The 17,274-nt window shown below is 42.7% G+C and overlaps 1 protein-coding gene across 1 annotated transcript in view; it reads right to left on the bottom strand.

Annotated features, from left to right (window-relative positions):
• CACNA1C (calcium voltage-gated channel subunit alpha1 C) overlaps positions 1-17,274 on the bottom strand; it is a 488,252-nt gene that overhangs the window by 51,303 nt on the left and 419,675 nt on the right. The window contains exons 31-32 of the mRNA XM_075115730.1: positions 2,273-2,356; positions 1,560-1,643 (exon numbers count right to left, since the gene is read on the bottom strand). Of these exons, the coding sequence (XP_074971831.1) occupies positions 1,560-1,643; positions 2,273-2,356 (168 nt within the window). The remainder of the gene's footprint in view (positions 1-1,559; positions 1,644-2,272; positions 2,357-17,274) is intronic.

A 17,274-nucleotide genomic window follows, 5' to 3' on the forward strand; every position in this document is an offset into this window, starting at 1 on the left:
CATTTTTTAAAATTAACAACTTCAGCCTGCTGATCATTGTAACTTCCATCTACAAAATCAGCCCAACCCTAATATCTCTGTAGCAAAAGGGTAGCCAAAATAGTTTACAACATTCTGGGGGAAATGTTGCAAACTATTTTTTGTGTCCAGAAAGTAGGACATTTTAAGAGATATAAAATAAAAGTTCATTTTCAGTTAGCAACTGTTTTCCATTCTCTCAAAAGACAGAGAGACTAGTGTAAAATGAAATGCTTCATGTATTTTAAATCAAAATATTGCAACTTCGATAAATGTCCCTGTTTCAGAATTTTGAAAAATGAAGTTGAACAGAAATTAAACTAGAACCAAGATATAAAAACATTTTGTTTGGGAAATTCAAAGTAAGGCATTTTGATTTTTTCAAAATGCTGCCTACATTTTTCCCTAAACACAGCACTAAGTGAAAACTGTGCTCTTCTGCTTGCGATGCATTGCCTCTACAGTACGCAACAATTCCAAGCTGGAATGTTTATTCAACAGCCACATCGTTTTGCAAATTCATGATTGATTTGCTCTTCATTAACATATTTATTGCAGTTTCCTTTCAATCTTTCTATTTCCCTGGCCTTGCTAAGCTGGATTTGCAGTGCCATTTTTGTCCATGCTCATAAACCCAGTGGGTCCTTTGTAGTCGTTCTTTTGGGAATGTGTGTGCTTCCTGCCTGTCCTTTGTCTATTTATCCTGTAATTCTATATCTGTCCACCTCCAAAAAAAGAGAGGAAAAAGTTTGCCTGATGCAATTTATTCCTTGAATGCCAGCTGCTCATTTCAGTCTCCATGGCTCATTCAGTCCTTCACCTGTCTGCTGAGACAGGCACCAGTGGGGCAATCAGTGTCCATTGTGCTGGTATAATTTGTGAGATGGAGCAAATGGGGCTGCAGACCCAAAAAACTGTACTGAACCCCTCGCACTTCGCTTTTCTTTGGGCTTTCTGTTTTGTTTTTATTTTATCTACCTTTTTTCCAATTAGAAAGTAAATATTAGGAGCAGGTTCCTCTAAACAGAGATGATTTGGTCTTTATTTCTTTTGGAGGAAGCCTGGGTGAGGAGGCACAGGGAGGATTCCTGGTTTGGTTCCCACAGTTCCACCTCGAAAGAACTGACCTTTAGATCTCTGTGGGGTGGAGAGAATTGAACCGCCATGGGAAGCAAAGCATAACAGTGGGTAGACCAAAGTGCTGGCCTGGGACTACTCTAGCATCTTCCCATGGCACAAATAGCTTTTTCACTTACACTCCACATTTTCCATCACTTTTCCTGCTATACAGTTTAATTCATGCCAGGCGGATTATGAAGGGAAGAAAATGATGCAACAATCAAAAAGTCCTTTAAGTCGTTCCAAAAATTAAAACAAAATAAAAACAAAACAAAACAAGAAAGAGAGCTTCAAACTAAACAAAAAAACTCTGAAAACAAACTCAAAAGAAAGAAGGAAGGGGGAGGAAAAAAAAAAGGATCCCGGGAAAGACGAATGAATGTTAGAGCAGGCACGATCATGGACAGACGCCAGCTACTTACGTTCACCTCGGTGATTGCTATATCAACAATGCTACCCACAACAATCAAGGCGTCAAATGTATTCCATGCATCACAGAAATAGTGCTGCATGTGGCAGGGAAGCCAAGAAAAGAGAGAGAGAGAGAAAGGAAGAGAAAGAAAGAATGAGAGAGAGAGGAGGGGGAGAGAGAGGGGGAAAGGGAGAAAAGAGGGAAAAAAAGTAAAAAGTAAAATAAAATAAAACAAAAAACCAAACCAAAACAAAAAAAGGCATGAAAGAGGGAGAGAAGAGGAAAAAATAAGAAAAGAAAGAGGTTACGTGGGCATATTAAATAGTCTCTTACCACTCTACAGTATTGGTTGCTCAAACCTCTGTAACGTTTCACATGATGGAGGGTATCAACAAAAGCCTGGTTAGTCAGAAAGTTACACTCAAGCATGTCTACCTTTTGGAGGGAAAAAAAGCACACACACCCCAGACTCTGTGCGCTTTCACCAGTCACAGCCTTGGGGCGAGCTATGACAAGTGAAAAAGAAGGAGGCATTTCCCCCCCTCCTTTTTTTTTCCCTGGGAGAAGGAGAAGGACGACGGCAAGTTCAAGAAAAGCATGACTAGAGGGAAGAAAACCAGAAAAAAAAAAAACAAAGAGAGAGAAAGAAAGAGAGAGAGAGAAGGAACAGCAGAGGAGGAGGAGGTGGTGGTGGTATCCTGGGGAGGGTAGAGTAATACTCACATTAGTTTCACTGAGAATGACGTCTATAATGCTGCCAATTACGATGAGGAAGTCAAAAACATTCCAAGGATCACTAAAGTAACCCTACATAAGGAAGGGGCAGGCAGGATGGGGATTAAAAAGGAATGTTAGACAGACAAGAACAGTTCAACATTACCATCAGAATTACTGCCCTGATACCTCAAGGGGTTTTCCTCTTAAGTCTACTTGTTGTGTCTCAAGCTGTAGCCCAGTCCTGGGATCCCTGATTTAAGTAAGCAGCTCCTGTCCAGCTTATGCGATCCCAGAGCAGCCACCCCTCCTCTCTGACAGTGGGATGGGGTTGGGGCAAAGGGAAGCCACATAGAGTGCTTTGAGCATGGCTGCTCGCAGGAGTAGGGCTTGCAGGACCAGCTCCTTCAGACATCTCTAATTCCAAGCAACACAGTGCCCTTCCCCATTTAGCTTAGATTTGGCTGGGGGAAGAGTATAGGAATGGTATCATATGGTTCTCTTAAAAAACAAGAAGCTCCCCTTCTGCCAGCATGAATATCGATCCACCAGTCCATGTTCCAGACGTAACGCTCTGTGCTGGCACTGAGAATGGCCGGTTGCCACATCACGATGGAGCAGAGGGCATAGTCAAGCTGGGCATGTGCTATTTAAACCTCTCTGGTTGTTTCCTTTATCTTTACCCAGCCACAGTGAGTATTACAACAGTGATTAGCCTAACAGTTTCCATTACTAATGTTTTAGCTCCTGTCTTAAAACTGCAGAACAGGACTAGTGTTTTTGTTACTCTGAAAGCACATCTGCATCACAAAATGAAGGTGTGAAAGTAGCCTGTGCTGGTGCATCCCACCAGGAAGGGGTAAGAAAGAGAGCAAAGTCAGCTTTAGCACGTGCTCAGAGTGAGACCCGTTGTTCACTCATGCTAAAAGATAGTGCCACAGCATCACTGCAACATCAGCTGTCTAGGACAAGCTATGGTACATCCGCTAGCATGTGCTAAACTCATACCTTCACTTTGCTGGGCAGAATTACTTTGGGGGCTATCTCAAACATCTCATTGTCATAAGCAGGGCTTAGGAGATGCTAATCGACCCTGCTTGCCATCCTCATCCTGCATGATTGTTGGCTGGATGGGCCTTAAGGATACAGGACCCTTTTGGAAAAGGTCCTGTTCAGCCCAGGCGAGCTTCTGTATTTAAACTTCCTCCCTGAGCCAATGTCACGAGCAAAGAAAACTTATCTTGGCTCACTGAACACCTGTGCCAACCTCTTCCCCTTGTTCTGCATGCCTAAAAGGAGGCAAACATAAAAAATGCTCCATATTCCTTTTAAACGTTTGGTTTTGTGAGCATGGGCTAATCTGACCTCCCTATTTCCCAGCTGCAGCCTGTCTCCAGTGAGACTGAACCCAAGTTGCACTGCGACCGCTATTCTTAGCCAGAGAGTCAGGTCATGGGTAAAGTGTGAGTCTGTGTTCCCAGGCAGCATTGCAGAGAGCAAAAAGGAGAAAAGCAAAAAAAAAAGTAAAAATCTTAGCACTGGCACTGCACAAGCCAGGCTTGGGAACTTGAAATTACTGTGGATTGAACCAGCACAGGGATCAGGCACTGGCAAAGAGTGTCTTTCTAAATGCTGAAACACTGCATCCAGGGTACTTTGAGACTCAGTTATAAACTGCATTATGTTTGGGGCAGGAAAAAAAAAAAAAAAGAAGCAAAGAAAGCCACTGCCCAACAGGTTCCACACCAGTGAAGGGAGTGCGTAGGGTGAACTTGGAAATCTTCTCCTCAAAACCAGAAAAATACCCCTTTACAGCCTGAAATAGGCAACTCTTAGCAGACCTACACTGGGAGGAGTAATCACGCCGTGGGTACACATTGCTATTCAATTAGCTATAACAGGGAGGAAGGAAACAGGAGCAAAAGCAAATTCAGAGAATATTATTATTCAGCGTCCAGCCTAGAAAATACACAACAAATATTAGAATGATTTCAGCAGTGATGTCCAGCATCGTTAGCAACCAGATGGACCTGGAATAAAACTGTAATTAGACTTCACCAAGAGAAAGGGGAAGGAGAGAACAGCAGATTAAATTGTAAAGGCAAACGCATTTTGAATAAAGGGCAGACACAGATCAAACAGAGTTGCAAAAAGTGCCTTTGCAGCCTGATGTGGCCTGGGCAGAGAGTACACTTGCAGGATCAAAGAGAACAGAGTAGAAGACAACAGACCCAATCCTCCTGCCCCTGTTCATGTGCACGGTCCTGCTGAAGGCAATGGCGCTGCTCACATGCCAAATGAATACATGCATTCAATGGCTATCTTCCATTTCCTTCTCAAATTGCATAGTTTAGGGACTATTAAGGATTTCAGGAGGAACCCAAACAACTCCAAAAAGTCAGAGTTTGCTTTTGGGCTCCTGCAGGGGTGAGGATCTAAAATATGTTGTTCAGGTTTTGCCTATGAAAATGATGACTATCTATTTTTAAATCTGTGGTGATGGATAGGTGGTTATGTTTACTATGACTAGCATATTATTGCAAGAATGTTTTTGGTGTAACCAAATTCACGATTTCACAATTTCTTTCTACTGAGCAGCTCCAGACATAAAGCCCAATAGCCATTGCTGCTGATATAAGAGCATTTGCTGTTGGTACAAAACCCAGGTGACAAAGAGCATCAAATCCTGCCCTTAGATGACCACTGAAGCCAGTGAATTAAATTTTGCTCCCAATTGTAGTAATGTAACCTCACTGGAAGCAATGACACTGCACTGACACAGTTGGCACATGTCAGGAGAGGCTTAGGCCTGGAAAGAAAAGGTCCCTTTTTCATTGCTATCATAAATAGCTGCTTTGGACCTTTGTGACACCACAGCATATCTGGAGTCACTCTGCTAACTTCTGTGGAGTTGCCCCAGATTTACGCTGTGAGCTCTTTCTCCTGGAATGCTCCGCTGAGTCTCATCAGCCAGTTCCTTGCTCAGAAGTCATGGGCTGGTCTGCTCTGGGATCACAGAAAGAGCATTACCATGGTATGTTATTTTGTGCCTGTCAGGTGGACTCAGAGAGCTCTTCTCTTCTTCCTGTACCTCTTAGATGAATGATAGAGAGGAACCATGGATATGAATGCGGTTTTACTCAACCCTACATCCAATATACCAGTGTTGAATTAAGGAAACATATGAATTTAAAAACCTTCCTTTCCTCCTCACCTGCTCCCTCTGTGTTTCAAACAGAAGTGTGAAAAATAGGAAGATATTATTCACAGTAAGAGAGCTCAAGGAAAACAGAGAACATAGACGCTTCATTTGTGTGCAAGGTAATGGAATCCTTCCTTAAAAAGCCACCCTTTTAGAGACATTTACCTACAAACAGCCATGTGGTTACTTAGCTTTGCATCAGACCTCATAATCTTATCAGGAGTTATGAGTACATATCGAGAGTGAAATACACCCCTTGGGGAATTGTGTGTTGTGACCTCAAAGTACCTCTTCAAGCCACATTCCTCACTGGAGTGTACCAGGGTCGCTAATGAAAGACAAGCTGAATGAAGGAAGAGCCTCTAATAAAGAGGTTGTATTTCCAAACTATTTTTCCCACCAGAAAGTTATGTATACTTTTCCCAAGGGGGTAGAGGTCTGACTGGAAATGAATTGATGGCACTGTTTGTTTTTGCAGTACAGGAATTTAGAGTGTAATACCATATTTTACCCTTAAAGGGAGACGCTTGACCCTGATTTAGCTGTATAATTACATGTCACATAATGGCAACCTCAGGGGCTTACTGGGGAATGGTAGTCACCCTCTCTTGTGGGATGTCTTTGGAGATCCATGAAGCTTTTGGGGAGAAAGGAGGACAGAAAGAGACCAGGAGGATTGGACTGAATATTCAGGAAGCATGAAATAGCCCCACCATCAGAGCACATTTTTTCCCCCATTTTTTTATTTCCGCAGAAGGTAGCAAAGGATAGTGTATCATCACATGGTCAATAAATAAATGAAAAGCTGAGCATAAATATGCAGTAGCTGACTGGAATGGAATCTCATTTGTGCAAGGGGAGCAGACATTGTGGCATTTCAGAATGAGTATGCCAATCATTTTTAGGTTTCCTAGTTGCTGAGATTAGCTATCAAAGAAGCTGGGGTTTGTTTTGGTACTCACGGAGCCATTAAAATCTCTGGAGACCATTTCTTTTACTTTTTGTGAATATGAGATCCTAAATGCAGTATCTAAGACACCTTATTAACAGCAGGGAAAATCGCCCTCAGAAGGTCTGAGCTCAAAGTCACCGGGGGCTCATAATAAGAATGTGTAGCGGCCAGAGAGCTATGCACCTACACTGAAGCACAGAAATCCTCAGGGGAAGGGTGCTGTTGAGTCATGGTACCAGCTGGTTTTTGAGCATCCAGCCCTGTGGGAGCTGCAGGGTCACTTGTATGTTAACTGATGTGCGGTTATTATTTATCTGCTTAGTCCCAGGTTTTCATTTCCATCTCTGATGAGGTGGCTGGCAAAAATTAAAAAACCCTTCTGAGAGAAAAGCCTCTAAAGATGAAGAGCACAGCAAGGGTCAAGGCTGTTCACTGGGTGGGATCTGAATGTAGGTCAGATGGTCCCCAGTGGAAGAAGATGCTGCAATGTCATAGGAAAAAAGGGGAAGGCATGCATGCATGTACGTATCAATTCAGAAATGAAGCATCAAGGAGAAATGAAGACATGTAGACAACTACACAGCCTAAAAGGAAATCAAACTACAGGAGAACCTTCCTACCACTTATCTGAAATAAACCTCAATATTAAACCAACAAAAAAGAAGCATCACTCTTAAGCAGCTGGAAAGAGTATATAGAAAGGAGAAAAAGGGGCTGATACCCTGATATTCAGTGTGATTTCTTAGCAAAAATTTCCTGCTCATTGTAAAGGACACCAAAACAGACTTTGCTGGGGATTTGCAAAATGAGATGAACTGCTAGTTTGGTTGATGGTCACTTAGTATGTGAACTTGCTTCTGAAAATGCTGCAGGCTATTTGGAGCTGTGAAAGTCAGTTCTCAGACTTCATTAAAAGAGGATTTCCCTGAAAGCATTTTTGCAAAAGGGACAGTTTCACTGGAAAACAGTATCGAATCAAATGACATTTACACAGGACTGTGACTCTTGGCATACCTTCTCAGAGAAGATTTGAGTGATTTGCATGTATCCTGAACAATCTTACAAAGCTACAATAGCTCCTGACACCAAAGGGAGATTTGTGTCAGATGCAAATTCTGTTATGCTAAGATACAATTTAGCTATAAGAGCAATCAGGGAAATTAGCAGAACCTAATAGAGAAGGAATAAAGTGGAGGATGCAGCTGCTTGGAGCTCCTGTCAGGCTGCAGGAAAACAGCATTTATTTGCATACTATCTATCAGCTCTCATCCATTGATGGATTAATTCTGAGACACAGACTCCCTGCAGTTCACCTACCAGTCACTGTAGTGAGTCACTGCTGCAGGGAATTGCACAAGGTCCCCCTGTATTCTGTCAAATCTTTCAATAGACAGGGAGTAAGAAGAGGAGCTTTTCAACTCCCCAGACTATCCCAAAGGTCTGGTTGGTTCTAACGAAGTCTCCTGCCTCTCTCTGCTTATTCCATAAGAAAAACAAAACCAACTTGTAGACCAAGATAGGTACTCAATAACTTTTTCCTTTATCCTCTGTACATTGGTGAAAGCAGACAGGTGTCCCTTGGGGTCTGAGGGTCTGATTGGACATACTGGACACCCTGCTTGACAGAAACAAAGCAGTTGGAGGACTTGAATGGAACGGCTCTGTGGTCTGGAAAAAGACCCCAAATGTTTATTTCTAGGTCACTGGTATAAAACTGGGATAGCTTGTTACTGTTTAAAAGTGGCCACCTTCTGCTTGTTGTTTGAGAGCATGTAGGTCTTAAATAAACTATGGGTGTCACCTGTACTTCTTCTGTGCTTTTGTGTTTCACAAAAATCTCCATCACAGGAAGAAAAGAAAAAAACCCATTGCCTGAACCAAGGTTCCCAAGCCACTATTTGACAAATGTTTTCAAAGTCTGGGACTATATAATCTGTTGTGTCACAACAGACCTTTTTTTATGCTCGCCACACCTACTGATAATTGACGATGTCAGGGGGACATGCCTAGGAAAGACTTTATCAAACCTGTTCTGTGAACTGAGAATTCCCATTTCCGGATCATGGCACCAGTTCATTCCACCAGAACTGTATTTTCTGGATCGTCCCCCGAGTCCCTCCATGTCCACCTACATGGTAATATAGTTATCTCACATCTCTCTGTATTTCATTTACTGTAAAGTGGGTAAGAGTACACAAGCACTCAGCCGTACGGAAGGCCTGAATTGCAATGTTATGGTCACAGGTCCTCCAAAGACTGGGAAAGAAGCATGGTAAAGGCAATATGGAAGCATTTATTATGGAAGCATCTCTTAGAGGTGGCAAAGATTCTATTTCAAGGCAACATGCTAGGAAGGCCTGAGGAAATGAGAACAGTAAAACATGCTGAAACTGTATGATTCAACTAGTTGAACCTCATGTCATTTTTGGCCTGGATTGCTCTTAGCTGCCTTTGAAGGAAGGGTGAGTAATGCCTCAGAATAGTAATGCCTCAGAATAGTAATGCTTAAGGCCTCCTTGATATAAATGCATGAAAATGGAGGCAGAGCAACAGAAAGCTCTCTCGTAAACTTTGCTGTACACCTAGAAAAAGAAGATAAACATTCTTGACTTTTCTACAGGTATGTTGTGGCACAGTGATAAGCTGTGAGGAGTTGGGCCCTTTTCCTCATGAACACTAATTACATTGCCATCGTTTAACAATTACTGCCCTGCAGTTAGAAACCAGACTTGTTCTGAGCAAAGAGAAACAAAATCAACACCAGTCTTACCGGAAAGACTGAAGAGTGAATATGATGGCTTGCTACGCCTGAACAGATCATTTATCACAAAACGCATTCCGTGAGAATTTGCTGTCAAATTCCATTAGGAAGAAGCTGTAAATGCTTAAAGACTTTGCAAGGTCTAGAAAAAGCAGGTCTTGATGAGAGCCAAAAAATAACTCTTGGAGGCAATAAACCAAACCAGCAACATGAAACAGTCTTATGAAAAGAGCAAAAGGCTTTGCTGTTTAAGACAGTCTATTTTCTAAAGTTGGACTGACATCCCAGCTCAGGGAAGAATAATTCAAAAGAAGTCAAACTCAACCTGTAAGAACAGAAGTGACACATCTTTCAGAGTGAAGAGCCACTTACTGTTGGGGGAAGACAGGACAGTGGCAAGCAATGGGTGAAGAATCATTCTGAATATGGGGCTAGACATGGAATAGCTTCTCTGTCTCTGTATGCACCATGAGAAAAGGCTATGGACTGCTCTGACATGGTTGCTGAGTGGATAGTGGATACTCACTGCAACAGAGGCACAATATTCTAGAAACAGACCAGTAGGTATAAGCAATAGGCTTTTGAATAGGTTCTTCTTTTGTAAGTTATCTCCATTTCCAGAAAAAAGGCTTAATTTTATATGGATTAGAGTAGTTAATAAAATAATGTTTACTTTCATGTAATCCATCAACCATAACTTCCCAAAAGAGGATGGTTACTCTCATTTTACACTTGGGGAAGCAGAAATGTAGAAAACTAAAGTTTCCAAGGCCCTTCAAAAGCCAGATGCATAATAGAGAAGAGAAATAAACTCTCTTAGACCTCAGCCAGGTGACCATCTGGCAGTGGAAAATGTCATTTCCTATCATGATGAACAGTTCTTAACAGGGGCTGTATCACAGTCTGTTATCTGGTATCATTCTTATGTGAAGAGAAGATTCACATCTGTGAGACCCTTTAAAACAACCTCACATGAAGCGATAGAAGGTTGGGATTTTTCTTCTGAGAGTGAGAGCAAGTCACTTTTCCCTGGAACTGTTCCCTTTACATGTTGCTGCTGACGCTGTCGATGCTGTTGTGAATGAGACCCCAGTTCACCATCCCACTGGGCTTTTAACACTGTGTGAATAATTTTCAATATTAAATAATTAAGTGTAATAGCTAATACAGTACTTCCCACACTGTTGCATTGTGCAGTCATATAGTTATTTTTGATCATTTATAATGACATTAAAACCCCCAAGTGCCAGACTGGAAACAAATCTGTCACAATGTTGCAGCAATATGCAAATTCTCTAGGTACGTTTGCCATGAAGGAAAAGGTCCTCTCTCATTGCAGCTCTTATACAGCTCCCTTAACAGTTTTTTCTGCCTACTGAATTTTCCATTGATCCTTCAGAAAACTGGAGGATTGCATAGCTCTGGCTGACCAGTGTTAGAAATTTCACACATTCTGTATAGTAATTAGAGGATCTATTTGTGTGCAGAAAATCGCTGGCCTCATCCTCCAGGAAGGAGAACATCCTGCATTTAAGCAATGAGTGTTAAGATGGGAAGCAGCAGATCAAACAGTCTTTTTTTCCCTCACCAATTGCTTTCACCACAACATGAAAGGACAAATTTTTTGCACAAAGAGAGAAGTTTGTTCTGTATACTCGTTTCATTCTTGGTCTTTTCTTTGCGGGCACCAACAAAGAAACCAGTTGGGATTGGCTCTGCTGATGCCCTTCTGCAACATACATTTTCCATGAGGAAATGAGAAAGAGATCAGTATATTTCATACAGCATGCCAAACAGTGTTTAGAAGGAAGGCTTTGAAGCTTCCTGACCCAGATTCCACTAGAGGGATGAACTAGGTTTTACTGCAAAATTCCATTTCTCATCATCCGTCTAGTTCCTTCTGTTACATTCACCTACCGAATGTTTTTCACACTACATGACTTGTTTAGGTGGAGTCACGCCTATACCATCTCAGAATATAAGCATATGCACAATAGAAAAACTTTAGTCTGGCACTATTTTCTTCTCCTTCAAAGTGTTGGGAATGGCCAGACTTCCCCTCCCACGCACACTCAGGAACTGGTGAGGAACTCAGTGAAATCTAGAAGTATCAAAGACGGTTCCTTGTACTTTCACATGCCAGAGAAGGCAGTTATTTGCTTGATTACAATTTGTGGAAATTGTTGCTAAATCAACCTCATCAATGTTAGGACGTTCAGTTGTGAATTTTGTTTTTCTGTACTAACTAAAGGATTTGTTGTTTGAGGCTCTATAGTTACATCAGGTATACTGTTTAACTAGATGGGCCAGCACTCCAAAACACCAGAATGTGGTTCCTTCTTTCAATGTCACTTCCTTGTAATATGTTGGCAGTACAGGCTCCCAAGTAGTTTTGCTTTAAGGCCTGGAATAACAAAAGCAGCTGCTTTGGCCCTTTGCTGGTGGGATGCCCTTCCATATTCTGTGAGAAAGTCTCAACACTGAGCTGCTGCGAGAGTGTTGTGGCACAGACTGTGCTGCAAGAGGCCCAGTTACCTTCTTAGCCTCTCTTTTATCTCCTTTTCCTGGACATATGGGCAGGTAGAAACTCTGCCAACCAAGCAGCATCCAGGAGCAAGTCTACCTGATGACCCTGTCTTCCAACTCACTGATAGGTATAAAGGATTGGGGTGACCTGATCATCCATGTCCCAAATAATTACCCCAAGTATTTCTTCACTTCAAAGTCACCTAAACATGCTGCTCTGACATAGAGTACTTTTAGTATTTGCTTTTTCAGGAAGATCTTAGAAAAGAGGCTCATTTTTCCTCCCAGACCTGTGAACATGGTCAAATCTTCACATGACATGTATGCTGTGAAAAATGCATGGAACTCCTGGCAGACATGTAATCACAGTAAAGAGAGAGCAGAAGAGCGATTAATGAGGGGTTAAGATTTTTTCACTTTTCTAGTGTATTTCCAAAATACTTGAGCCTTCCTTGAGAGCCTCAGACTGACTGTACATGTACAGTGCAATGTCTGGTCATGTACTACAGAGATGTCAGGGATTTCTAGTCGTGTGGCTGCTGGGCTTGTTGAACCAGCTGAGATAAATTCCAGCTGGGCTACTGGCTGTACAGAAGATCCAGAGGAATACACAATATGTCCAGACTTCACCCATAAAAGAAACACTGGGGTGAAAAAGGAAATAATTTCTGGGGTAACATGCTGATGCACTTTGCAACAGAGCTCAGATTAATCCACAGAAATAGGGAACTACATGGCACCCAACTTTTATTGCAGATTATTCTGCTGAGACAGTACACAGGGAGGCTCTGTGGCTGAGATACTAGTGTGTTTGAACATGGAGACCTGGGATGTCTGCCAGGGAACTTCAATAAAATGTAGAAGCACAAAGAGATGTTAATTAGCTTAAAAGCTATGGGTTTTAATTCAGGTTTTAATTTTCATAGAGTCATAGAATGGTTTGGGTTGGAAGGGACCTTTAGAGATCACCTAGTCCAACCACCCTGCAGTGAGCAGGGACATCTTCAACGGGGCTCAGAGCCCCGTCCAACCTGACCTTGAATGTTTCTAGGGATGGGGCCTCCACTACCTCTCTGGGCAACCTGTTCCAGTGTTTCACCACCTGCATTGTAAAGAATTTTTGCCTTATATCCAGTTGTCCTGGTTTCAGCTGGGATAGATTTAATTTTCTTTGTAGTAGCTAGTATGGGGCTATGTTTTAGATTTGTGCTGGAAACAGTGATGATAATGTGGAGATGTTTTAGTTGTTGCTAAGCAGTGCTCACACTAGTCAAGGACTTTTTCAGCTCCCCATGGTCTGCTGGGTACACAAGAAGCTGGGAGGGGACACAGCTGGGACAGCTGACCCAAATTGACTAAAGGGATATTCCACACTGTATGACATCATGCTCAGTATATAAAGCTGGGGGAAGAAGGAGGAAGGGGGGAACATTCAGAGTGATGGTGTTTGTCTTCCCAAGTAACCGTTACACTTGATGGAGCCCTGCTTTCCTGGAGATGGCTGAACACCTGCCTGCCCATGGGAAGGAGAGAATAAATTCCTTGTTTTGCTTTTCTAAACCACGACACCAGTCTAAATGTACCTTCCTTTAGTTTAAAACCATCACCCCTTGTCCTGTCACAACAGGCCTTGCTAAAGAAGTTGCTCCCACCCTTCCTACAGTCCCCCTTTAAGTACTGGAAGGCTGCAATGAGGTCTCCCCACAGCCTTCTCTTCTCCAGGCTGAACAACCCCAGCTCACTCAGCCTGTCCTCATACAAGAGTGCTCCAGCCCTTGGATCATTTTTGTGGCCCTCCTCTGGACCCGCTCCAACAGTTCCATGTCCTTCTTGTGTTGAGGGCTCCAGACCTGGATGCAGTACTCCAGAAGGGGAGTTGAGGAGCAGAATCAGTTCCCTCAACCTGCTGGCCATGCTTCTTTGGATGCAGCCCAGGATACGGTTGGCCTTCTGGGCTATGAGCGCACCTTGTTGGCTCATGTCCAGCTTTTCATCCACCAGTACTCCCAAGTCCTTCTCTGCAGGGCTGCTCTCCATCTCTTCATCTCCCTGCCTGTACTGATATTGGGGCTTGCCCCAACCCAGGTGCAGGACCTTGCACTTGGCCTTGTTGAACCTCATGAGGTTCTCACAGGCCCACCTCTCCAGCTCGTCCAGGTCTCTTTGGATGACACCCTGTCCTTCTGTTGTGTCAACTGCACCACTCAGCTTGGTGTCATCTGCAAACTTGCTGAGGGTGCACTCGATCCCACTATGTCATTAATGAAGATATTAAACAGTACTGGTCCCAGTACGGACCCTTGAGGGACACCACTCATCACCGGTCTCCATCTGGACATTGAGCCATTGACCACCACCCTCTGGATGCAACCATCCAGCCAGTTCCTTATCTACTGAACAGTCCACCCATCAAATCCGTATCTCCCCAATTTAGAGAGAAGGATGCTGTGGGGGACCGTGTCAAATGCACTGCAGAAGTCCAGATAGGTGACATCCATAGGTCTTCCCTTGTCCACTGATGTAGTCACGCCATCATAGAAGGCCACCAGGTTGGTCAGGCAGGACTTGCCCTTGGTGAAACCATGCTGGCTGCCTCGAATCACCTCCCTGTCCTCCTTGTGCCTTAGCATACCTTCTAGGAGGATCTGTTCCATGATCTTCCCAGGCAATTTTCTAAAAATCCTTTTCCAGGTTCACTTTTCCTTTCAGCCCTGTTTCTGGTTTTCTTTTCCTTGCACCATTTTTGCCTAAAAATTTCTTTCTCCATTTTATTAATACTTTCCTCTTTTAGGGCCTTTGGTTTATTTTTTTCTCTTTCTGCTTTTAAGGATATTCTACCTGTTCACACTCTCCATTATCTGTGTATGGCTTTTCCTCCCCTCCAGGCTTGGTTTCTCTCTCTTTCACCCCCAGACATGGTCCTTCTTGTTTGTTTAGTTCTCTCACTTTCTTCAGTTCACACACTCTCTTACCTGACTACCCCTAGTTCTCTCCATGCTCACTGTTTCTTACTCAACAACAAGCGGAGCTCACTTTTCCTTTTTGTTGAATGAAGTATATTTTTCCCCACCCTTAGATTCTGAAACATACTTACTTTCTCACCCCTTCTTTTGCCTTTTAAAACAGTTGTTCCAACCAAAGGCAGGGTGGTGGTTGGAAACTGCCCTTCCTATTGCACCGAGTAGATGACTAAGTTATCAAATGCTCCATGTCTAGATGCTGTCCCTCCAAAACAGAAAATGTATTAGTGACACTGAGGAGAGGAAACCATTAGATGACTACCTATGTTAAGAACTTGCCAAAACCAGCAGAGAACATCAGTAAAGTAAGAGCCATTTTACAACCAGAATTGTGTGGCCAAACTACATGAGAGGGAGGCAGCTGCCTGCACCATGGGCTCACGTATACATTTACACAACCTAAACTACTAATTTATACCACCATAATTCATCCCAGACCATGTGATTTTTAACTAAATATGATTCCTATATCTTTTGGATGGACTTGGTGTATTTTTCAGCACTGGACAGAAGACCACTCAATTGTAACTAGTTTTCCCAATTGCAACCAGTTTTCCTGACATTTTTGTATCAGTGCAGAATGTCTTTAGTTTTTCTGTATAAGCTGGAGAAATAAAACACTCTGATGAACAATGCCAGGGCAGCATCCTAAGCTTGAGGGATATTTCTAAAGGTACTAGAATGAAGAAGTACCAAAAGCATTAGATTTCCAAAATTAACCACCATCGTTTCTGTAGTGCAAGGGGATAGACTGGATATAAATGTCAGTTGTTTGTGAAAATCCTGAAGCCTCTGTCCTGCCCAAAGAATGACAGATTATAGTTATGGTGAGAAAGAAGAATCCAAGTAGTATGAAGCAGCCGGTGTCACTTTAGGAGAGACTGCTCAAAGATCTGTTTATAGGCATAAATGTACTAGAAATGGAGTAGCAAAAAGGGAACAAAAACAGATGAGTCATTTTGCAGTTTTGAGAAGAGATATCAGTGCGTCAAATGCATGATAAACGCTGACTGAGAGGAGCTTGAAGAGGAATAAAGAAGGACAAATACATCAGGGGAGAAAGAAAACTAAAGACACATAGATCCAACAGTAAATGGAGACTAAGAAAAAACCATGGGCAGCACTCATGACTTCCACTACGCAGAGGGTCATAGCTCTTTCTGGGATCACATGGGATTATATGCCTTGTACTGAACGTGAAACGTGTTTGAAACATTGCACAGAAGTCTGAACTATGCTACATGAAAATGACATTAAAGAATGGCAAGAATTCAGAGTAAAGTAGCAGTGATAAATGAGGGACCGACCTAACTAACTGAGGCAGGACAGATGGCATTGTTACAGGCTGCTTTACAAGTAACATCCATAAACACCCAGGGAAGAAAGGTGCTGACAGTGTCTGGTAAATAGAATAGACTTGTGATCTCTAGTTTCTCTGATAGTCATAATTCCACAGAGGAAATCCCGGATTCCCTTTCCACATGTAGACCTGGATCTGACAATCTATATGAACATGTGCTTTACTTTATGCATGGTAGTCGTTCCACTGATATGTCTTGCCTACTTTGAGATGCCAGGGACAGCAGTAGAAAATTCATAGCTCTGTGATTACTAGTTCTACCCTAGGTAATAAGAGGATAGATAAAATGTTTCCTGACAGAAAAAGTAGATGTGGTTCACCAGTAAAACAGCCCATTCCAGTAAGCTGGAAAATTCTGAAATTCCTGGAGTAATATCCATCCCCATATTAGCACATACATTGACAGGTGGCACAGCTTCATATGAATACGAATTTTAAGTTGTTGTCTTTGAGTTGAAAAGATAAACCCTAGGCAGGTTTTGTAGAGCAGCTGATCTTTCATGGACTAGTGCTTGTGGTGATTTCTTCTTTAAGAAGCTTGGACAGTGGTAGCTGTGAACACTCCAAAGAGCACAGCACCTCTCATTCCCTTTAGCAGTTTTCTCTGGAAAAAGCAGGAAGTAGCAGCAGCTTGCTCCATGCAGGAACTGGAAAACAGCTCACCAGACTGGCTGGAGAATTTATAAAATTAGAAAAACAAAGCAGCAAAAGGCCTTGGCTCAACAGCATTACTTTTAGACTGTCTGTCTCTTTGAAGTAACTAGTCTTGAATCAGTTTATGAGCATCAGCCAAGACAAACACTCAGGTCCATTTGGGAGTTTTGCTTCAGAGCAGCATATTAATACTCTGTAAGGAGATGCAGGGCATGTAGTGGATGTTTTCTCTATCAGCAGCCCTAATCATCCTGAATCTCTCTTACTCACTGTTAGCACACCCTCCTGTCAAGACTGCATCAGACATAGACAAGCTGTCTTACACAATGCTTAGATTTATCCTGCAAAAAACCTGGGACAGCTGATCCTCTCCTCCAGAAAATGTGCCACACTCAAACACGGGGGATCTCAGAGGCTGGCCTTGTCCCTGCCTGGCACGCACTATCTATACCAGCAGCAGCTGCTCCAGCTAATGCACCCCTCTTCTTTATAGCTTCCCTGGAGACTAAACAACCCAAAACTCTGTTCTCAGAAGA

The sequence above is a fragment of the Phalacrocorax aristotelis genome, chromosome 1 (genome assembly GCF_949628215.1).
Source record: "Phalacrocorax aristotelis chromosome 1, bGulAri2.1, whole genome shotgun sequence".
Lineage (NCBI taxonomy): Eukaryota > Metazoa > Chordata > Aves > Suliformes > Phalacrocoracidae > Phalacrocorax > Phalacrocorax aristotelis.